Genomic DNA, 21,292 nt, shown 5'->3' with positions numbered 1-21,292 from the left:
CACCACAGCTGCAGCTAACTCAGAGGTGAGCTGCATAAATATGAAGTGGGGTATCTGCAGCATCAACCACACACTTCTAAAGGAATTTGTTTTAATTTTCCCTTCAGATCACCAGCTCCCATTTATAAAGCACTAAAAAAAGGTCCAGGAGCTCAGTTCACAGTATTTACCACATATACTGCCTCCTACCACAGCCTGAGGAGGTAGACACTATCATTACTTCCCTTTTCCAGGTGAGAAAACAAAAAGTTCAGAGAGATTAACTCACATTCTCAAGTTTACCACTGGCAGTGACCCTTTGACTCTGAGGCCCAGATCCTAACCACTAGGTTCTGACAATCTCCTATTCCTGGAAATCTCTTTTGCCCATTTTTTTCCTGCCACAGCAGAACCCAACAAGGTGGAGAAAAAAAGGATCTCCCTTTCATTTCCCTGGAAAGCTTGACTTAAGGGAAATAGTGTAGGACTCAAGAAAATGAATTCTGGATCCAGATCTATCTGAATTCAAATTCTAGATCTGCTATTTGTGAGATAGGTGATACTGGGCAAGTTATTTAACCTCTATGGAGTCTCACTTTCTTCATCTGTAAAATGGGGATGATAATGGTACTTAACTAAGAGGGTTGTAAGGATTAACTAAGCATACACGCACATACAGTATATCGTGTCGTAAGTGCCTTGTAAGTTCTAGTTTGACAATGTTGCCACTGTTATTAATAACAGGTATTATGTCCAAAAGGATACTGGGATGAATATAGCTCTTTGTCTGAACTTAAATCAGGTCCAGGGTGATCCTACTTTCAGGGAAATGTCTTAGTAGAGCAGTAGAGATACTTATCTACCCTTTACTAGCTGTGGGACCCCTTTCAAGTAGTTTCACTTGCCTGAGCCTCAGATTCCTCTCTAAAAAAAAGGCATACAAAACTGATAACGCACACAAAATTGTTAATACAGTGCTGGCACATAATAAGTGCCCAATAAATGATGAGAATAACAACCATGGCAGTCAACATCATTATCATCACTGTTACAAGAGGGAGAAACTGGCTCCTGCTGCTAGGAACTGAGACAGTTCCAGATGGAACACGGTTCAGCAAATATCGTGACAATCAAGTCCTCTGAACAATAAAAAGATCAATGCTCTCTCAATAATAAAACTCTCTGTAGGATAAAAAGCATTTGTGCCACAGTGGGAAATCCTTTTGTTTTCAAAGGTGACTGATCCACTGGGGGAGAAATTAATGCAGGGAGCTGCATTAAAAAAATGCAGCTGGTATTTATAGGAGCTGCTAGTTGGTCTCGTGAATTAGAACACTGGTTATGTTTTGTTGTTGTGTTTGGAATGCTGTTTATATTTGAGGCAACTCAGAATAGCTACATGGCAGGGGAAAGAGGGAGGAAGCTGAGGAGTGACTATATGTATTTGATCAACTAATCAAAACAGAAAGAGAGCCAGAGAGGTGTTTGACTCTCGTTAAATCATTTAGATCCCTGTGAACCTCAAGTCAACTATACAAGGAAAAGGGTATTGGAGCTACTCTTTGAGGCTTCCTTCCTCTCTCCGGAAAGGGGCCACAGGATGAGTAGTTGGGGGACAGGAGGAAGGAAGAGAAGGCAAGCTCTAATGGCTTAACCAGAGGGTGGCATTCATCATCTCTACCACTCCCACTGCCTCCAAAACAGGATTAGAGGTTCCTTGACATAAACATACATTCTGAATTTGGAGGATTCCCAATTTTCCCCCACCTGAGGGTCTAAACTCCCTTGTGGGTTAAATAAAGGGGTTGGACAGGACAGAGTCTATTGAGCCCTAAAATTCAATGATGCTATGAAACCAAAGCCAGTGCCCATCTCTGCTGGTCCCCAAATATGTGAGTCTTTCCTCACTCTGATCCTCAGCAAACCTGCCCAAAGCCTGGGGCACTTCATAGGACCTTCCAAAAAAGAACCTTTTTAAAAAAAAAAAAAAAAACCCTATATTTATTTATTTATTTTTAGAAAGGGGAAAGAAGGGAGAAAGAGAGGGAGAGAAACATCAATGTGTGGTTGCCTCTTGCATGCCCCATACTGGGGACCTGGTCTGCAACCCAGGCACATGCCCTAGACTGGGACTTGAACTGGCGACACTTTGTTTCACAGGCCGGCTCTCAATCCACTGAGCCACACCATCCAGGGCAGAACCCTTTTTACAGAATCACAAAATGTCAGAGTTGACAAGGACCCAGAGCTCTTGTGTTTCCTGCCTTAGCTGATGTCAGGGTATCTTTCATAACCATCGGAATGCTTGACAGTCTGTATCAATGCAACAGTTTCTACCTCCTTAAACAGCTTGGTGAATTTCCCAGGACACTCTGGTAATCAGAAGGGTTACCACTTTCCAGCTTAGCAACCATTTATTTTACAGAGTAGGTATGCTGCTAAGCCCGTGAATACGAAAGCAATTGTCTTCATTCCCACCTGGGCAACGTTCAGTCTCTTTTCTTGCACAACTGTGTTATTTCACCCCTCTGATGTTTATATATATTTGAGCATTACAGTAAAACTTCTGTTATGTCAGAAATATAGCCAACTTTATGAAATATGCTTCTTACATATTTTCAGTTCAATTCAGTCCTTCAAATACAATGGAAATACAGGTTAAAGGGGTTTGATTAAATTATGAAGTTAGAAAAAAAATTATGAAGTTAGAATTTCTCTGAGGCCTTGAGCTACACAGAAGAAACAAACAAACAAAAAATCCAAGCATAAGATCTTTCCCACCAAACTTTACACAAGAATAAGGCAAAAACCTTGGTAATTCATGAAAAAATGAATAGTGTTTTAATGCTGTGGTTTGCTTACAAACATGAGAAGACAATGAGTTAATCAGAAAGTGCTCATAAAAATCATCTTTGTCTCAATGTTAAATTAATACACTTGAGTCCCCTCCCCTTGCAACACGGAGTTAGGAGTTTATTGCATTTTCCCAGCACTGACCCTGAGCAGAAGGCTAGGTTTGCAGATATTTTAGCCTCCTCTCCTCGCTCCTACCTTGTAACCCAACAGGAGACTAACCAGCCCCTTGGAATCTGAAATAATGAAATTTGAGCTATGTGCCTGATTTTGAAGGAGACTGAACCGCCGGACAGTAAGGAAGGGTAGCTGATTACTGGAGAAATAAGATCAAGAAAAGCAAGAGAAAAGAATGCAGGACAAAGAAAGAAGGAAAGAAGAGGATAAGAAAGGATTAGAAACCTACAATGGTGATTCCTTGTGGTTTTAGGACCAGGACCCCTGGAGAGTCTAATGAAAACTAAAGACCAGGAAACTATATATACCCACAATTTGCATGCAGTTTTAAAGGACTCATAGATACAACTATGGGCTTCCATCCTTGGGATCTATCTGCCCCAGATGAAGAATTTCTCCTCTAGAGGCTCATCAGATGCATAAAGCTAGAGAAAAAAGGCCACCTTGTCGTAATCAAGGAGCAGATACAGACATCCAACTGGCAAACTGACCCATCGAATGGCCACCTCTCAATGTACTGATCACTTAGTGAGACTTACTATATGCTCAATGGCAGACAAGCTTCCCTAGGTATTTCAAAAACTATGTTATTAAGAAAAAACAGGGGCCTTTAAGGTTCCTCCCTGCCAGCAAGGTCGAGCCAGTCCCTGCCAGCAAAAGCCAGCCCCCAGAGAGCATAAACTGGCACAACCACTTTGCAGAGCAATTTGGCAATATCCAGTGAAGCTGGAGATGCACATGGTACACAACTCAGCAGTTCCACTCCTGGGTATACGCCCTAGAGAAATCCACTCATAAGAACAAGGGAACAGCTTAGTTCCAAACAGCCCAAAGCTGGAAACAACCCCAGTGGATGAATACTTGGTAGACTATTCGTTCTGCAGAATACTATGTGGTAGTGAAAATGGGTGAATGAGACCTAGTCTTGTCAATCAGATTAATCTCATGTTGAGTGCCAGAGGCAGGTTATAGAAGAAAACGCTTGGAGACAAACTTAGAGTATGCAAAAACAGTACCATATGTATAGATTTCTTATATATTTACATAATATAACCATAAATGCATAAATGGAAATGATAAACAAAATTCAGGAAAGTGCCTCTGGATGGGAAAGCGAAAGGGATGGGGCCCAAAAAAGGATCACAGGGACTTACACTGTACCAGAAAGGCTCATTTTGATGGTAGCTTGCTCCATTACCTCCTTGCCCTCACCTTCTCTACTCTCTCCCTCCATCACTCTGCTCCAGCCACCCTGGCCGCCACTGTTCATCCTACACAGTCCAGCTTCAGGGCCTTTGCATCTGCTGTTCCCTCTGCCTGGTACTCTCCTCCTTCAGCTATCATCATGACTCATTCATTAACTTCCTTCAGGTTCTCATGCAAATATCACCATCCCAATGAAATCTTCCCTGGCTTCTAGTCATTCTACCCATAAGACATCCCAATTTTTGCTGATTTATTATTTCTCTGTAGCCCTCACCACCATCTGCACATCAGATATTTCATTCATTCATTCTGTCTTTCTTTATCACTAGGAATATTCATTCCACAAGAGGAGAGACTTTGGTTTGTTTTGTTCACTGCTGTGTCTCAGAGCCTGACACATAGTAGGTGTACACCAAATATTCACTGAATATTTGCATACACAGGCATTCATTATATTATCCTCTACTTCTTTTCGAATGTCTGACTATTTTTATTATATATTTTTTAAACCACAACAATCACAACAACAACAAAGTCACTCAGTTTTTACAGATGAGTTTCCTAGTAAGCCAAGGGAAAAGTGCCATGGCATGTCTATGGAACCTGTCAAGGTCCCAAGCCACAGGACTATGAGCACAGCCAACCGAGGTCCCTCAGGGAACACCCACCTGCTACAGCTACCCCAGAGTCCCCACAACCCCATAGGGGTTGATTGCCCTACTGAAACAAACCCATATGGCACAGCTTCTATTGTGAGAAGCAACATGGCTCTGAACAACATAGGTACTCAAAACCTGAATAGTGAGAGCCTGGCCAACACAGGATGCGTGCTGAGAGTCATGACATCTGCCAAGAGAACCAGGACCTAGAGCAGCAAGAGAAATATGAACCCACAGAGGACTGTGACCCCATAGAGGAGAACCATAAGGAAGGCCTCCTAACAAAGAAAGGTCTTGGAAGAGAAAAGCCAGACTTAGCTCAAGGGAGATGAGTGGGTGGGCAGAGGAAGCAGAAACCAACACAAAATGGTAATGTCCATACTGGGATCTGATAAAGGGCTCTGGGTCTGTGACCAAGATTGGCTGGTTATTCACCAAATCCATTTCCCTTTCCTTCTATACACAGTCTCACATTTCCCAGTGTTCCTTGCAGTGATATGTGGGCATGTGGTTGACTTCTAGCCAAAGGCATATGACTGGAATATGTGCCAGGTCCTGGCCAGGCTCATAAACCTCCCAAGTATGCCCTTCCATACACACAAGCACCAAGTTCTTAGAAGCTGAGGGTTAATAATGAGCAAGGGCCTGGGACTCTCAATCACTGTTCAGAGGAGAGAAGCTAGCCAATGAGGAACAGCTGTTTGGGACTTAAAATTAATGAGAAATAAACTTCTGTTGTGTTCAAGTCACAACCAACTTTTGAATTTTTTGTTACAGTAGCTAACATTACCTTATACAGGGTCGTTGATGGAAAGTGTATACACATCCACATTTCAAATATGGTTTATTGTATACAGATCTGTACACCACTGTATACAACTATGGTTCACTGTATACTCATCGAAGGCAGTGACTGCACCTAATCTAGACTGGTTTTCTCCATAGTTCTACCATAATCTCTTGTACCCAAAAGTCAGCAACAAACATTAACCAATTTAAAGTAGGGGTGAGACACCCCCAAGCAAGGCAGAAAGACCATGCACACACAATAGTTAAAAACATGATTTCTGGAATCACATAATCTCAGCTTCAAATCCCAGGTCCATCCCTTAATAGCCGGGTGATCTCAGGCAAGTTCCTCTCTGTGTTTCCAATTCCCCAGTGGTCACATGGGAATATTAATATTTCCTAATTCATTGGGTTGTTGTGAGGATTAAATGAGAGGATGCACATAAAGCACTTTGGAAGCAGTTGACTCTAATAAGCTATTATTCTAATTGTAACAGAAAGCATCCGCTGTAACATGCAGCTAAGATTTGGAGGCGGGGAGAAAGAAGGCAGAAGAACACGGGAGCTCAGTCTCCCTGAGCCCAGCCTGGACCATGCCAAATGTTACATTTCCAAAGTCCTCGTAATTCAAGATAATTGTGAGTAATATAGCATGATATGCTTACCCTGTTAGCACCACCACAAAGTCCATCACGTTCCAACCATTCCTCAAGTAAGAGCCTTTGTGGAAGGCAAACCCAAGGGCGATGATTTTAATGCCAGCCTCGAAACAAAAAATTCCAATGAAGTACGGTTCTGTGTCATCCTGGAAGGGAGAGAGGGTAAGGTCAGGGTTATTGGCTGGGCAGAGGGTGGCAAGATCTGGGAATCGGCCCACCTGGAGATCTGTACCCACCTCCCCTCACCCCTTGCAGCCCTCCAGCGCTCACTGCCCCCCACTGTATCCTTCCCGGAGTTCTCTTGCCTGAGGTTTTTGCAAGAGAAGAAGACACTAGGGGAAGACACCCTCCTTCTTTCCTTTTGGTCAACGTCACGCACCACTTGGCCAAGTAAAACTGTTTGGGCCTGTGCTGTCCAAGACAGCAGCCACTGGTCACATGCAGCTGCTTATATCTGAACAACTTTAAATGAATTTGAGTGAAATAAAATGGAAGATCCAGTTCCACAGTCACATTAGCTACCTTTTCAGTGGCTTCCATATTAGAGAATGCAGATGGAGGATGTTTTCATCACAGCAGAAATTCTACCAGAAAGCGCTGGTCTAGTCTGTTTCCTTGTTGTACACATCGCTCAAGGTCTTTGGAGTGGGACCCTGTGTACCAACCTCACCTCCAAATCTGACCCTTGTGATGTTTCTCAGCTTGTATGCACCAGCAGAGGTGTTCAGGTTGCTAAAATATAGGGGTAATACTTCTGTGCTGGCTGGCCAGTGGCCAGGGCCTCCACCCCTCAGCCTCTTGCGGCACCTTCTGCCAGTTCTGGCTCCCAGCTGACAGTCTATAGGAGCTGAAGTTAAGCTATAAGCTCCACTCTGTCAGAGCCCCTATGCAGACCTTTTCCTATCTGTTATGACAATGTTTCTCAAGCTTCAATCATTTGCATCCTCCCTTCATTTGTTGTATATGAGCTTGTCACAACACTACTATTTGCTGACTGTTGTTTCAATGCACTCTTTTCACTAGTGGATTCTTACAACCCCCTATTTACCCTGGAGCTATTACAACTGGTTCTAACAAAGTGAAAGGAAGGGTAGAAGTCTTCTCCATTGTATTTTCAGAGAGCCAGGAAGGGACCCAAGGAGCTGGGAGGCCACTGAGAGGGATCAAGAAGGATCTTAATGCTAGTTTTCAGCTCTGCAGTTTCACCAAATGAGAAAATTTTAATGAGGACTTCAACTGTCCTCCAGAGCTGACACCCATGTATAAGGAAACACAGGAGACGGAGAAACAAGCTAAATGGCATCACAAGTAAGCCACCAGGCAGACATCAGAATGTGGGACACTCCTTAGGGCATCTGGACTGGTTTCTGCAATAAGTCAGTGACAGGAGAGAATGTATTGCTCTAGATTAGATTAAAAGTCTTAAGTAATATAACAAAATCTAGACCACATCTGGATCTTGGTTCAAACAAATCAACTCTAAGAAGCCACTTCTGAGACAACCACAGGAATGTGATTACTGACTGGGTCTTCGACAGTCTCAAAAAACCACTGCTAATTGTTTTGGGTGTGAACGTGAAACTCTGGTGATCTCAGAAAATGCCCATATTTTTAGCAATGCAAACTTAGGTATATGGCCACACATTGACCTGTTATCTGGGAATTGCTTTTAAAATCTGGCCAAGAAAGACAAACCATGGAAATTAAAAAGGACAGAAAATACGAATGAGGCAAAATCTTGACAACTGTTGAATCTGGATGATGGGTTCATTGCAAGGTGGGGATCACTGTACTGTTCTTTGTATTTTGGTGTATGGTTCAAATTTTTCACAAGGATTTTGGTTTGAATGTGACATTTTCATGGACAGTGTGACCACTCTCACCCATCCCCTCCTGGCTGATGCCAGGTCTGGTTGGGGGCAAGGGTGGGGAATGGGCAGTGAGGGCATCTCTCTCTCTAGATTATCAGGGTTCACGAAATTGAGGCTTCCCTGGGCAAGGGACCCACGATCCAGCTTTTGGCTCAAAGACCAAGCGCTGCCCTCTGCTCCCACCGCCACATCGGTTTAGCCCAAAAGGAAAACATCACTCACCAGCCGCTCAGACATGGGGGTCTTGTCATCGTCAGGTAGGTGTTGCTCCAGGGCGAGGACGATGCAGTTTGCTATGATGGTGGCTAAAATCATGTATTCAAAGGGAGTATGGTGGAATTAAGGAGAAATCTTTCCAGCTTGTTTGGGTTCACAGCAAAATTAAGCTGTGAGGATACAGAGATTTCCTGTATGCCCCTGTCCCCCCACCTGCACAACCTGTCCCACTCTCCACATCCCTCACCAGAGGGAACATTTGTTACAGCTGATGAACCTACACTGACACATCATAGTAACTCAAAGTCTATAGTTCACATTAGGGCTCACTCTTGGTGTTGAGCAGTCCATGGGTTTGAGCAAATGTATGATGTCATTTATCTACCATTATAATCTCACACAGAGTAATTTCACTCCCTAAAAACCCAGCAGATGACTCTGTAAGAAAAATGTGGATATTCTTCCTCCATCTCACCTCCAGCTTTTATTGGACAAATATGAAATCAGCACCTATTGTGTGCCAGGCCCTATTCTGGGTGCTGGGAATACAGCAGAGAATAAATCAGACAAAAAGCTCTGCCCTCAGGGAAGAGAAGCAAGTAAGTGAGACAACCATGTTTACACAGTCTGTTAGCAGACACTGAGTGCTGTGGAAAGAAAAAGGAGGAAAGAAAGTCATGGGTTGCAATTTAAAATACAATGGTCAGGCTAATCTCCTTCAGGACCCCCCCCCCCCCCCCCCGCTTTCCCCTCTGAGATCAGTCTGGGGGGGAAGGAAGAGATTAGTCTAAGAACATATATGCACACATGCCAGCCCACGGACATAGACAACAGCGTGGTGAAGGACTGGGGGGAGCAGGGGCTGGATGGAAGGGTGCAAAGGGGGGAGGATAGGGGACATTTGTAAGAAAGTCAACAATAAAAAAAATTGAAATTAATAAAACTAAAAAGTGAAATGTGGTGGTCAGATATGACATCAAAAGCATGAGCAATAAAAGAAAAAGATTGATAAATTGGACTTTGTCAAAATTGAAACTTGTGTGCATCAAAGAGCATTGTCAAGAAAGTGAAAAGGTAAACAACGGAATGGGAGAAAATACTTGTGAATCACATGTGTGATAAGGGTCTAGTGTCTGGAATATGTAGACAACACTTACAACTCATTAACAGACAAACAACCAATTGAAAGAAATGAGCAGAGGCCTTGAATAGACATTTCTCCAAGTAGATGTTCAAACAGTCAACAAGCATATGAAAAAGTGCTCAGCATCATGAGCCATCAGGGAAATGCAAATCAAAGCCGCAAGGAGATACCACTTCATACCCACTAGGATGGCAAGAATCAGAAAACAGTGACAAGGATGTGAGAAACTGGAACTGTTGAACATTGCTGGTGGTGATGCAAAATGGTGTAGCCACTGTGGAAAATAGTTTGGTGGTCTCTCAAAAGGTGAACATCAAACTACCATATGATCCATTAATTCCACCCCTAGGTATATGAACAAAAGAAATGGGAGACAGACACTCAGGCAAATATTTGTACATCCCTGTCCACAGCAGTGCACTGTTCATAATCACCAAAAGGTAGAAACAACCCAAATGTCCATCAATTAATGAACTGTTAAACAAGATGCCGTATAGTCATAAAATGGAGTGTTTGCCACAAAAATGAAGCACTGACACATACTACAATGTGGATGAACCTTAAAAACGTTATGCTGAGTGGAAGAAGCCAGACACAAAAGACCACAGACAGTATAAATTCCACTGATAGAAAACGTCCAGAATGGGCACATCCACAGAATCAGAAAGCAGACTGCCAGGGGCTGGGGGGAGGGATTGAGTAGTGACTGCTTACTGTTTTGTAACTAGATAAAGGGGATAGCGGCACAACATGGTGAATGTACTAAATGTCACTGAATTAGTCACTTTAAAATAGCTAGTATTGTTATGTGAATTTCACCTCAGTAAAAATATATGATGGTCGGGCAGGCCTCTGAGGAGCTGCCCTGGAAGACCTGAGGGAGGGAAGGGGCAGTCCTGCGGCGAGTGGCAGATGCAGCATTCCATCTCCCTCCAGGCAAACTCCGCCCTGCCTCCTAGGAACGCACCAGGGAGTCCCACTGGACTCCCACTTGGAGAGGGTCTGTCCTGCTCAGTTCATATTAGGGCTTGATCCGCTGATCAGTTGGTGAATGAGAATGTCCCCTGTCCCCCTGTCAGACCTGCTGAAGCACCACTCCCATCCAATAGCTTCCATAAATGGAGCCAGCAAACTCTGAGAAGAGGTTAGGTGTGAAGAAATGGATGCTAGAGGGAGAAAGCACAAAGAGTTGCTTCCTCTGGAGCAGTTTCTCAATGTCCACATGGCTGACATCTGGGGCAGGATCGTGCTCTGAGGTGGAGACTGCCCAGTGCACTGCAAGGTGCTGAGCAGCATCCCTGGCTTTCACCCACTAGATGCCAGTAGCACCCCCTCCCCCCAGTTATGACAACCCAAACTTGTGACAACCAAAAGTGATCTCCAGACACTGCCAAGTATCTTCTGGGAATACTGAAATCTATGGTGGTGCAGAAGCATCAAAGAGCATGTCATGAACTTGGCCATGTTAAACTGCTGCCCTCCTCCCAGCTTTCTCCCTTGGAAATGTAATTGGCTTCAGTCTCCCCTTTGGCCCTAGAGTTAGGTTTGGCATTTTGGAAGCTCCACAAAACCAATGGAATTTACAGACTGGAGGAGTAGAGGCATCTGCCTACTTTCCAGGTGGGAAAACAGAGTCTGATACAGGAAACCTGGGAGTAAACATCTACAGAAGTCAGGAAAACCAGGCCTTCTTTGTCACCAGCTCCAGCCCTTGCCTGCAGCTGAAAGCAGCTGAGTTGCACTCATGCACACTCTAAAAAGCAAATCTGAGACTCAGGGCAATTTGGGGAGCCAACAAAAGCCAGCCTTGCCGACGATCCTCTCTGATTGGCTTCCTGCCTCCGAGCTGACAGTCATTAGGAGCACAGAGAACAAAGCTGGGCTCTGTTGCACAAATACTCCATTCTGCCTCACCCTGCAGCCCGGAAAATAAGAGACAATATTTGTACACAGAGAAGCAACGCCAAGCCCTTCCCTGGCCTCCCCTTGCTGAGGCTTCTGAAATCATGATTTGAATCTGATGATTTCGCTTCCCTTCCCTGCCGACTAGCTCCCTGCTTGCTTCTGCATTAAGCTGCCTTCTCAATCCTCCGGCCCCCTGGCCTCCTGCTCCCAAACAGCTAGGATGTGACTTCCTTTGCATCAGATTTGAGCTGAGGTTCCAGGAAGCATCCCAGAAAGCTCATAGCAAGTAGCACTTTTATGGGCTGAATTATTAGGGTTTCAGGTGCACAGTGTCGCCTGGATTTCAGACCCAGAGCTCACCGGGTATGGTGATGAAGGCTTAGTCAGCACACTGGCAAATGCAATGAGGCTGCCCTTTCTCCCCTATTTCTGTTTTTTTTTTAGTTCTTGTTAGACATGGCCACACTGGCTATCAAATGTCATCCACCTCTGCCTCCACACACCCACAGACCCTGCCAATGTCTACAGACATGCCCCAAAAGGGAACCTGCAAAATCGACCTCTGACCCTTGTGGTCCAAGGACCAGCAGCACAGGCAGCACCCACTGAAACAGTTTCAGACCCCAGGCCAACTGCTGAGTCAGAAACTTCATTTTAGCAAGAGCTCCAGGGGATCTGTGTGCACACTGAAGTTTGGCAAGTGCTGCCTTAGATCTATTTCAGGGGCAGGAGGAGCCCAGGTAATTGTGGCTTTGAGTCATCCCAAAAGAAGTGGGGGCTTTTCTCTCTCCCCAAGCTTTCTCCTCCACGTCATGACCCTAGGAGAAGAATTCAGCCGTCATGATCTTCTGCCACCACTCAGGCAGGGGGCTGATAAGAAACCCAAGATCTTGATGAAACAAGAGCAATGTCAGAATGAGACAAATAAGCAAAAGGAAAATTATGACATAATGCATGTGGAAGTGGTCACTGCCTTCCCATGGCTCCCATTTCACTCAGAAAACTCAAGCCCTCCTGGCAGCCAGCAGGGCCCTGCATGACTGGCCCTCATCACCTCCCTGCCCTCATCTTCTCCATTCCCGTTTACTCAGCAGCAACCACACTGGTCTCCCCCGGGGGCCCCCCCCCAAACACACCCCAGGTGGTCCCTGCCCCAGGGCTTTTGCATCTGTTGTTCTTCAGTGGGGCATTCAATCCCCTTTCCCTGCTCCAGTCTTCCCCTTAGTCTTGTCCCCAGTCAAACATATGCTATATTTTTCTTCTTTATCTCTTTCACCTTTTGTCTCCCCCACTAGACTGTAAACTCTATGCAAGCAGGGATTTTTGTCTACTTTGTTCAGCTTTGGTCTTAGCACTTAAGAGAGCATATGTTACATAGTATAGTAGTTGCTCAATAAACATTTGTGCAAAAAAGTAAGGGTGGGTAGGTCCTGCTTTTTGTACCCCCCCCCACTCCATCTCATTCCAGGTCTCTGTAGGCATGTTAAGGACTCAACCAGCTCCTTGAAATAAACAATGATTGGCTGGTGAACAGACACAAAGATGGGGTAATGACTTCTTGGCATGTGAAGAGATGTCTCATCCCAGGCAGAAGTCAAAGGTAGTCCAGGCAGGGGGAGGTAAGGCTTTCTCACCCCAACCCCAAATTGTGCTCGATCCTCCTGATTTAGAAAGCCTGGATTCTAACTCACAGCTGCGGTGAGCAATGCCTCTGCTAGCTGAGCTGAGCCTGCTTCCGGATTGGTTGGTGAAAAAGCACCTGTGTCAGCGGGATCCAGAATAATCAGCCAGCAGAAGAGGCCAAGGGGAGGAAGGGGGGGTGGAGATGAAAGGAGAGAAGCATCCCTGATGGGAGGAAAAGCTGGCTCCTGAAATGGCTCATGGGAGGCGGGGTAGCAAACAACCCTGCAGGCAAGTGCAGATGCACAAAGCTCCCCCCTCGATTAAATTGATAAGGACCCACAGAGGCCCTGGAGAGGGGCTGTGTACAACACTGGCAACGACCAAGCAATTCTTCCCGGGGAGGGAGGGAGGGATGCATTTGCTAACAGGAATTGCTCTTGAGATCCAGAAATCAATCTTCAAAGTGGGCATGGCTGATGGTTCCAGCCCCTTAGCAAGACCTCGCAGAATACCCAAGTAATTCATCCTTTTTGTGGTACCCCCACCTCCATCTCATCCCCAAACTCCTGTTGTTAGTATGAAAATCAAATTAGGTTTATTAACTTATCAAGGTCTTTTCTCTACTATAGGGGCTGCCTGGTGGGTGTTTTATGAGGAAACAGATACTTCACTGAGTCAACTAAGCAGTTGACCTTGTGGGGAGAATCCAAACAGACCTTTTCATGTGAGTTCCATGCTTGTCACAATTACCAAGAAAAAGTGGGGTTACAGGGCTCTACATGTATGGGTGTAGGACATATCCCTTGCTCTGCCAAACAAAAGCCACAATTTAACTTGGCAACATGAACTATTATGGGGCCATTAACAGGCACAAAAGTCCTAATTAGAGCTGCCATTTACTGAGCACTTCGTTGTGCAGACACTGTGCTGAGCACTCCACACTCATTGTTTCAGTTAATTCCTTGCAGCAGTTTTACAAGGTGGGTTCTGTTGCAAGCCTCATTTTCCAGATAAGGCAATCAAGGCTCAGAGAGGATAATGAATTGCTCAAGGTCATACAGGATATAATGGAAGAGCTAGGTCTCACCCTAAGATCCCTGTTTTTAAGCTGGTGGTTCCCAGACTACTTGGCAGCTTACTCTTATTAAAAGGTGTATGGTTTTGCTTTTACTTAAAAATTGGAATTGGAATATACCTGGGGCCATAATCTCATATATGAGACCAAGTGGACTAGACCTCACCTGAATCTCAACCAACTGCCACAATTTAGTAACGATCAACCACCACATGCTAGTCCACACCCTCATAATACCCATTCCGAGGGGGATCATATTAATAAATATTTCAACTTCCAATAATCCAAGGGGTCTGAAGTTTTCAGATTTGGGCTTCACACTCTCCAATACACAGTAACAACCAAAAACCAAGCCCAGAAAAGAGCTCTCTACCAGCCCGTCAGTATGAGACTCCCGCGGTGACGACGTGCTAACAAGGGCAACTCTGGTGCTGCTCGGGACGTATTCAGCACCACGGCCAGCGACGAGGGTGCAAGTTTAATTTCACATTCAGATCCTAGGCAAGTCTGGGGCAGGGCAAGCAAACCCAGCATCAAGTACTAACACTCTCTGAGACACTGTAAAGATCTACATTTCACATACAGAGTAGAAGCCAAAGAATTAAAAAAAAGATTCATTATGTCAGCAAGAAAATCCAATGAAGGGAAAATTAAAAACCTGACACCAAGTAGATTTGATGTATCATTTGTTTTTAATATTATCCAAGGACTTTTAACACTTTGGTTCTGAAAAGAGAAGTCTACCCCAGGGCAGCTAGATCATGCTTCTGCTCAGAACACTGGAAATGTGTGTGAGAGAAATACAGCAGAGCAGTTAAAAGGGCTCGGGGGTCAGACATGGTTTTGACCTTGGGCAAAAGAGTTACCTTCTCTGAGCCTCAGTTTCCTCACATGTAAAATGCGAAAAGTAGCACTTACTTCACAGGGCCGTGTGAGAAAGGAATGAGGGGACAAACTCAACACACCTAGAATGGGGCTCAGCATATCGTACCTACTCAATGGAAGTGTTTTGTTATTGTTCACTCCAGTTCCAGAGATGACTGGAAAACTGAGTAACCTTAGGAAAGCATACGATGGGGTTCACTGCATTGTGATCATGCAGTCAATGCTTATTTTATTGTTTTTATTACAACTGCTGCTACTAGTATTAAATTTCCTATTTCTTTTTTTTTTAACACATTAAGTCTCAGTACCTCCTCTTCACCCTCACCATGGCTGATGAGGCCTCCTCTTGAATGGGAAATGATTCCAAGAGGAGAAAGCAGTAAATGTATGTGTGGTCCACTCCAATAATATCAGGCTCAAAATAAATGTTGTAAAATCCCCATTAGATATTTCATATAAATGGGATCATTCAAGAAGCGACCTTTTGCGTCTGGCTTCTCTCACTCAACATGATATCTTTGGGGTTCATCCATATTGTACTGTGTATCAATACCTCATTCCTCTTCATGGCTGAATAATAGTCTGCTGTATGAATGGATTATCATTTGTGTATCAGCTCACCCACTGATGGACTTTTGGGCTGTTCCAATCTTTTGGCATGTCCATGGAGACAGAATGCAGTTTGTTGCATGCAGGAGAAAGAGGGGAGTTCAGGAGGAAACACTTAATGAGGATAGGGTTTCCTCTGGGGGGGTGGGCAGAAATGTCTTGCAACTAGGTAGAGGAGATGGTTGCATAACACTGTGAACGTATTAAACGACACTGAACTGTCCACTTTACAATAGTTAAATTATATGAATCTCACCTCAATTAAAAAAAAATCCCTGTTAGTTTTGCTTCTCTTATTTCCTCTTAATTCTCAAGAGTTCCCATCTTTATTCACTGACTGTTCCGGCTAACTCTTCTGGGCCTTCATCCCTAAGCACCATCCGGACAAGCCTTAAGATCCCCTTTTTAAAGAATAACAAGTAATTTTACATATAAAAGGAATATGTTTTTATTGTATTCTTCTGTTTTTAATTTTTAAAATTGATAAAGTATCATTTAAAAAGTGGAAAATCCTTACCACGCCCCACTTCCCAAAGGTAACCACCACCCACAGCCTGGTGTTTGCCTTCCAGTCTCCCCGACACCCTTCTGTGCACTGGCTGCTCTGTCTTCCTGGGTGTAAGCAGGGCCCATCCCCTCGCCCCCTTCAGGCTGTACTAAAACATTATCTTCCTTGGCCACCACATCTCAAATCTCAAATCCCTGTTTGTTTGTTTCTAGCAGCTTCTCTCACCAAACAGACTAGGTATTTTAGTTATTTGTTATTGATAGAGTTCTTTCTCACTGGAATCTCAGCCCCATTAGAGCAAGGATTTTCCTGATTTGTTCTCAGCTGTGTCCCCATGAACCAGAACAGTGTCCAGCATAGAGTGGGTGTTCAATAAATACTACTGAATGAATGGAAACAAACATATGAAACTACCTTTTCTCTTTTGAAAAAAGAGATATATAATTCTTCAGTTTGCTTGGCCTCTCACCACACTGGACATATCAGCACATGATAGCTCCCTCTTTTATTTTTTAATTGGACCGCCCTCTTTTAAAAGGCTGTGCAGTATTCTTATGAATGGATGCATCATCTTTTATTTAATATTCCCCTAAATGCTTCCAGTTTGTCTCTATTACAAGCAAAACTGTGATGAATAATCTGACCAAGCCGCCTTGTGCACTTGTGAAGATTTTTTTTCTGCAGGATAAATTCCAACTGTAGGAACTGCTGGGTCAGAGGGGTACACACTTGGCATTCTCACAGATACTGCCAAATCAACCCAGGAAATTTACAGAGCTACATCCTCCGGTTTTTAAAAAGCGAGGTCAGTGTGTATACACGTGTTCCTTCTGAAATTAAATTCATACTGTAAACACAGAAATTGCTCTGTATCAAAAAGTTTAAACAAGCAAGAATTAACATGACTCATGGAAAACACACACACAAACACAAGCAAAATGAAGTCCCTTTGATAAAAAAAGAAAAAGAGAAAAAACCCCACCAAAACAAGTTGTAAGCAGAAGATACTGGTCCATTTTAAACTCATAAGGTGTCTCTTTTTTATCAGGACAATAAGGTTCCCTGGGGCTATCCGAGTGGTGTGAAGTCTCTGCCTCCTTGACCCAATCTACAACCATGCTCCCCAGATACATTCAGTCTCCTGGCGGGAGATCCTTCTCCTGTCTTACTGCTCTGTCACCCCTGTGTAGTGGTCAGTGAAATCCTCCACTTCCTCTCCATATTCTTTCTCCATGCCTGCCATCTACCTCAGCTTAAATTCAAACCTGGAAATTCTCTTAAAACAATCAAATCCAAGGCCAAGGGAGCCACTAGTGGCTTCAAATTAGTTCCTGAAAATAAAATGATAATCCAACCCAGAGAGATGTCTACCATGCTGGTCTTTTTTTATTTCATTTTGTTTACTTTAAGATTTTATTTATTTATTTTTAGAGAGAGAGAGAGGGAGAAAAACATCAATGTGTGGCTGCCTTTCATGCACCCACTACTGGGGACCTGGTCCATAAACCCAGAAATGGGCCCTGACTGGGAATCAAACTGGTGACCCTTTGCACTCAATCCACTGAGCCACACTAGCCAGCACTGTCCTGCTGATCTTGAAGACACTCAGTGAAGCCAAGGAGAAGAGTCCCCAAGAAAGCAACTGAGACAAAGATGGATTCTTCCAAACCAGGTGGTGAGAAAGGTACCTAAGAGGCCAGAAAAAGTGAAGAATGCCCCCCCCCCACATTAGATGCAAGCAAGGAAAATGCCCCAGGTAAGGCAGTAAGGCCAAGAAGCACCCCAACCCAAAATGAACAAGTCCACGAAGGTCCCTCCCAGTACCACTGGGCTCAGTGGGAAGTCCACAGTCACAGACAGCCCCAACAGCCAAAATGCTGAGGCCCCCAGGAAAATAAAAGCTGGGAGTAAGACTCTGGTAAAACTTATTACTTCTTATGACCTTCAAGTTCCATGCGGGGAAACTATTGTCCCTGCTGATCCCCTCCCTCCTTGATTATTGGAGGACATCCATACCTCCTCATCAATGACCAATGCCAACTCCAAGCCACTCCAGCCATGCACACTCAGAAGTGACACCAACCACCTCCAAAACATCTGTTTCCAGCATTGTTCTCGTTAATCATCACTCTCCTTCTCCCACTCACTAAGTCTCTTATGTGCATACCAACATCCATCCTATTGAGTCTTGTCACCCATTCACACCACCATTTCTCAGCACCCTCTCCTGACTTCCTTTCCTTCCTCATTAACCTTACATAGGCTGGTTACATATCACTCCCTTGCCTCTCTTTCCCGCCTGGAAAAAGCCCATCACTGGATGATCCCAACTAGTTGCCTTCCTGGTGCTGGAATAGAGGAACATTTCTGAATGAGATCAATGATCAGTGCTGATGATGTTAAAATCATGATCCTAAACCTCAAGTGGGCATTTGGGATCTCCAGCATCCTAGATGGGAGAAGATCACAGAATATACTGGTCCAGTGCTGAGAATGACCCAATTTAAAGAAATAAATATTCTCCCATTGTTAGATGCTCCACCCCTGGCCCCAAATCTCTTTCCAGCCACCAATTCATGTCTCACTCCTTTTCATCAAAAAAGGAGTTGACTACAAATGTTACCTCCACTTCCTTACCTCGAATCTTCTGCCCCTCCAGGCTGGCCTGTAGCTCCACAACACAACCAAAACTCTTGTAGGGAAGATCACCAAAGACCTCCAGGCTACGAAATTCTTGGGCCATGTCCTCTTTTTTGGGTTTTCCTAGTTTTCCTCCTATCTTTCTTGTCACTATTTCTCTTGTTCCTCTTTTACTCCTCCTTTTCTACTAAATCTCTAACTGCTGGTCCCCCCAGGGATCAATCATAGGTATCTTCCCTTCCTGACTATATCCACCTTCTAAGAATCTCATGCGTTTTGATGTATTTTGTCATTCTCCTGCTGCCCTTTCCCTCAAAATAGCCACCCATCATTCTGTTTGGTGACCTGGGAGAAGCAGGGCTGTCTCTTTTGAACTGTGTCACTCAACCTCCCTCATCTCCTGACTTCCAGGTGGGTTTGGCCAATGGGAAGCACCAGCAGGAGATGGGAGGGAAGAAGGAATTGGGGTATTTCTCCTTCCATTTTCTCCCTGCCACCGAGTGAGCTTCTGGTGATGACTATGGTATATCCTTTTGTGCCTTCTCTGAAGCATCTCAAACATCATAGGAGCATCTGTATTCATTTTCTAGGACTGCTATAATGAATTACCACAAATTGGGTGAAACAACATAAATTTAGTCTCTCACAGTTATACAGGCCAGAAACCCACAGTTAAGATGTCAACAGGACTGAGCTCCCTCCAAAGGCTCTATGGGAGGATGCTTCCTTGCTTCTTCCAGCTCCCAGTGGCTCCAGGCATTCCTCGCCTTGTGGCTACATCACTCCTATCTCTACCTCCATCTTCACAAGAACTTCTCTCCTTCCTTCTTTTCTCTTCTAAGAATACATCATAGAATTTGCTCACCATTACATCCTTGTCATCCATCCCAATGACCAGCACCTAGTAGGATCCCAATAAATCCTTGTTGAATGAGAAAATGAATCCACAGCTACTTAATTTCTCTTTACATCTCAGCAGCAGTTCTTTCAGTATCCTTCACCTTCTCTTCCCAATCTCCCAGCAGTGGCACTGGCAACCTACATTAAACAGATCTTTCCAGAAATCCTTAAATCCCCAATGAAACTGCCTTCTCTTGCTCCCAGTGCACTTCCCCAAATATTTGGGTCTGTCTGGCCTTTACTCTGCTGGCCCTGCCATTCGTGAAGATTCTCCTTGAAGCTTTATCATTAAAAAATAAACCAACATCTTCTGTGCCTCCAAAAGAAGCTTTTACTTTTGCAAACTCTATTGATTTAATCCTAGAGGCTGCTGGCAGCTGTCCCAGGAGCTTAATCAATATGACAACACCCAATGAGGCCAGCACTCAAGGAGCCTCGGCCAAGATCTTCTTGTGCTTGGGTCTGCACTGCCCCTGCCTGAGTCTCTCCCAATGCTGAAGAAAGAGTTACAGGAGGGGACAGGGTATTTGCAATTGCTCCAGGATCCTGCTTAGGTGAGCAAAAGTAAATGTCTTCAAGCTTGAGGTGCTTCAGAGCTATTTGTTAATTTGCTACTACGGCTGATTCCCAGGGGCGCCTAAGTAAGCAAGAAGCTGAAGACAACAGAGAAACACTGCAGGTTCTAGAACCTGACTATAATCTCCCAGTCAGGTGAGCAGGAGTAAAACAGGCAAAGGGTGGGAGGGGAGGAAAGAGAAGATGACAGTGACAAGAGTTAAAACTGAATGAGTTAAAACAGAGACTCCTCTACCTGTCAGCAAATGCTAAGTGATCAAGGAAGGAAAAAAAGGTAGTAGGAAGAATGAGGCTGAGGGCAAATGAATCAATGTCCAGGGCTTTAGAAACCTCCTCAAAGGAAAAGTCAAAAATTTTTTACCCACATTTTTTTTAAGATTAAAAAACAGGGAGAGAAAGTAGAGATCTTAAAGGAAGAAAACAGAAGGGAATAATGTTTGTTAGCTAGAAGTTCAAATTCATGGAAGTCTATGAAACCTTTGTAAGAACACTGTGCACTGTGCTTACGTTATTAGCCCCAGGCACAGGGCATGAGGTGTTACAACCCTGTCTTCTACATCCTTCTGTAGTGACAAATGATCCCCCAATTTCAGTGGCTGAGGATACCACAGACTTTTCTTGCTCATGCTGTGGGTCTACTGCAGGTGGGATGGGACTCTGTTCTATGCCTTTCTCTCTCCAGCACCTAGTCTAAGGGAGGCTCCGTCTCTGTGCATGTGAGAGGGTGGAGAAAGGAAACATGGTGAACTACACACTGACTCTTAACACTTCTGCCCAGAAGTGACCCATGTTACTTCCCCTCCCATTCCATTGGCTAAAGCAAGTCACAAGACTGTGCCTAACTTCAAGGATGTGGGAAAGACACTACCATTGGCCAGACAAAACCCAGAAATATTAGCTGAGCAAAGTGAAGGATTTCCACTTAGGAAGATTAAAAGACTTGCCCAAAGTCAAACAGCATCAAAGGTGGCAGAAGTGGGATCAGAATTCAGGACTATATGGTCCATGGTCTTTCAGC

General features: G+C 44.3%; 1 protein-coding gene across 3 annotated transcripts in view; it reads right to left on the bottom strand.

Moving 5' to 3' along the window:
- The window catches only part of CACNA1A (calcium voltage-gated channel subunit alpha1 A), a 289,195-nt gene that overhangs the window by 156,270 nt on the left and 111,633 nt on the right, over positions 1 to 21,292 (bottom strand). For all 3 annotated transcript variants that reach the window (XM_036032406.1, XM_036032405.1, XM_036032407.1), the window contains exons 4-5: positions 8,416 to 8,521; positions 6,329 to 6,468 (exon numbers count right to left, since the gene is read on the bottom strand). In XM_036032406.1, coding sequence (XP_035888299.1) covers positions 6,329 to 6,468; positions 8,416 to 8,521 — 246 coding nt within the window. The remainder of the gene's footprint in view (positions 1 to 6,328; positions 6,469 to 8,415; positions 8,522 to 21,292) is intronic.

This window comes from Phyllostomus discolor, chromosome 8, assembly GCF_004126475.2.
Source record: "Phyllostomus discolor isolate MPI-MPIP mPhyDis1 chromosome 8, mPhyDis1.pri.v3, whole genome shotgun sequence".
Classification (NCBI taxonomy): domain Eukaryota; kingdom Metazoa; phylum Chordata; class Mammalia; order Chiroptera; family Phyllostomidae; genus Phyllostomus; species Phyllostomus discolor.
This window is presented reverse-complemented; position numbering and strand designations above follow the sequence as displayed.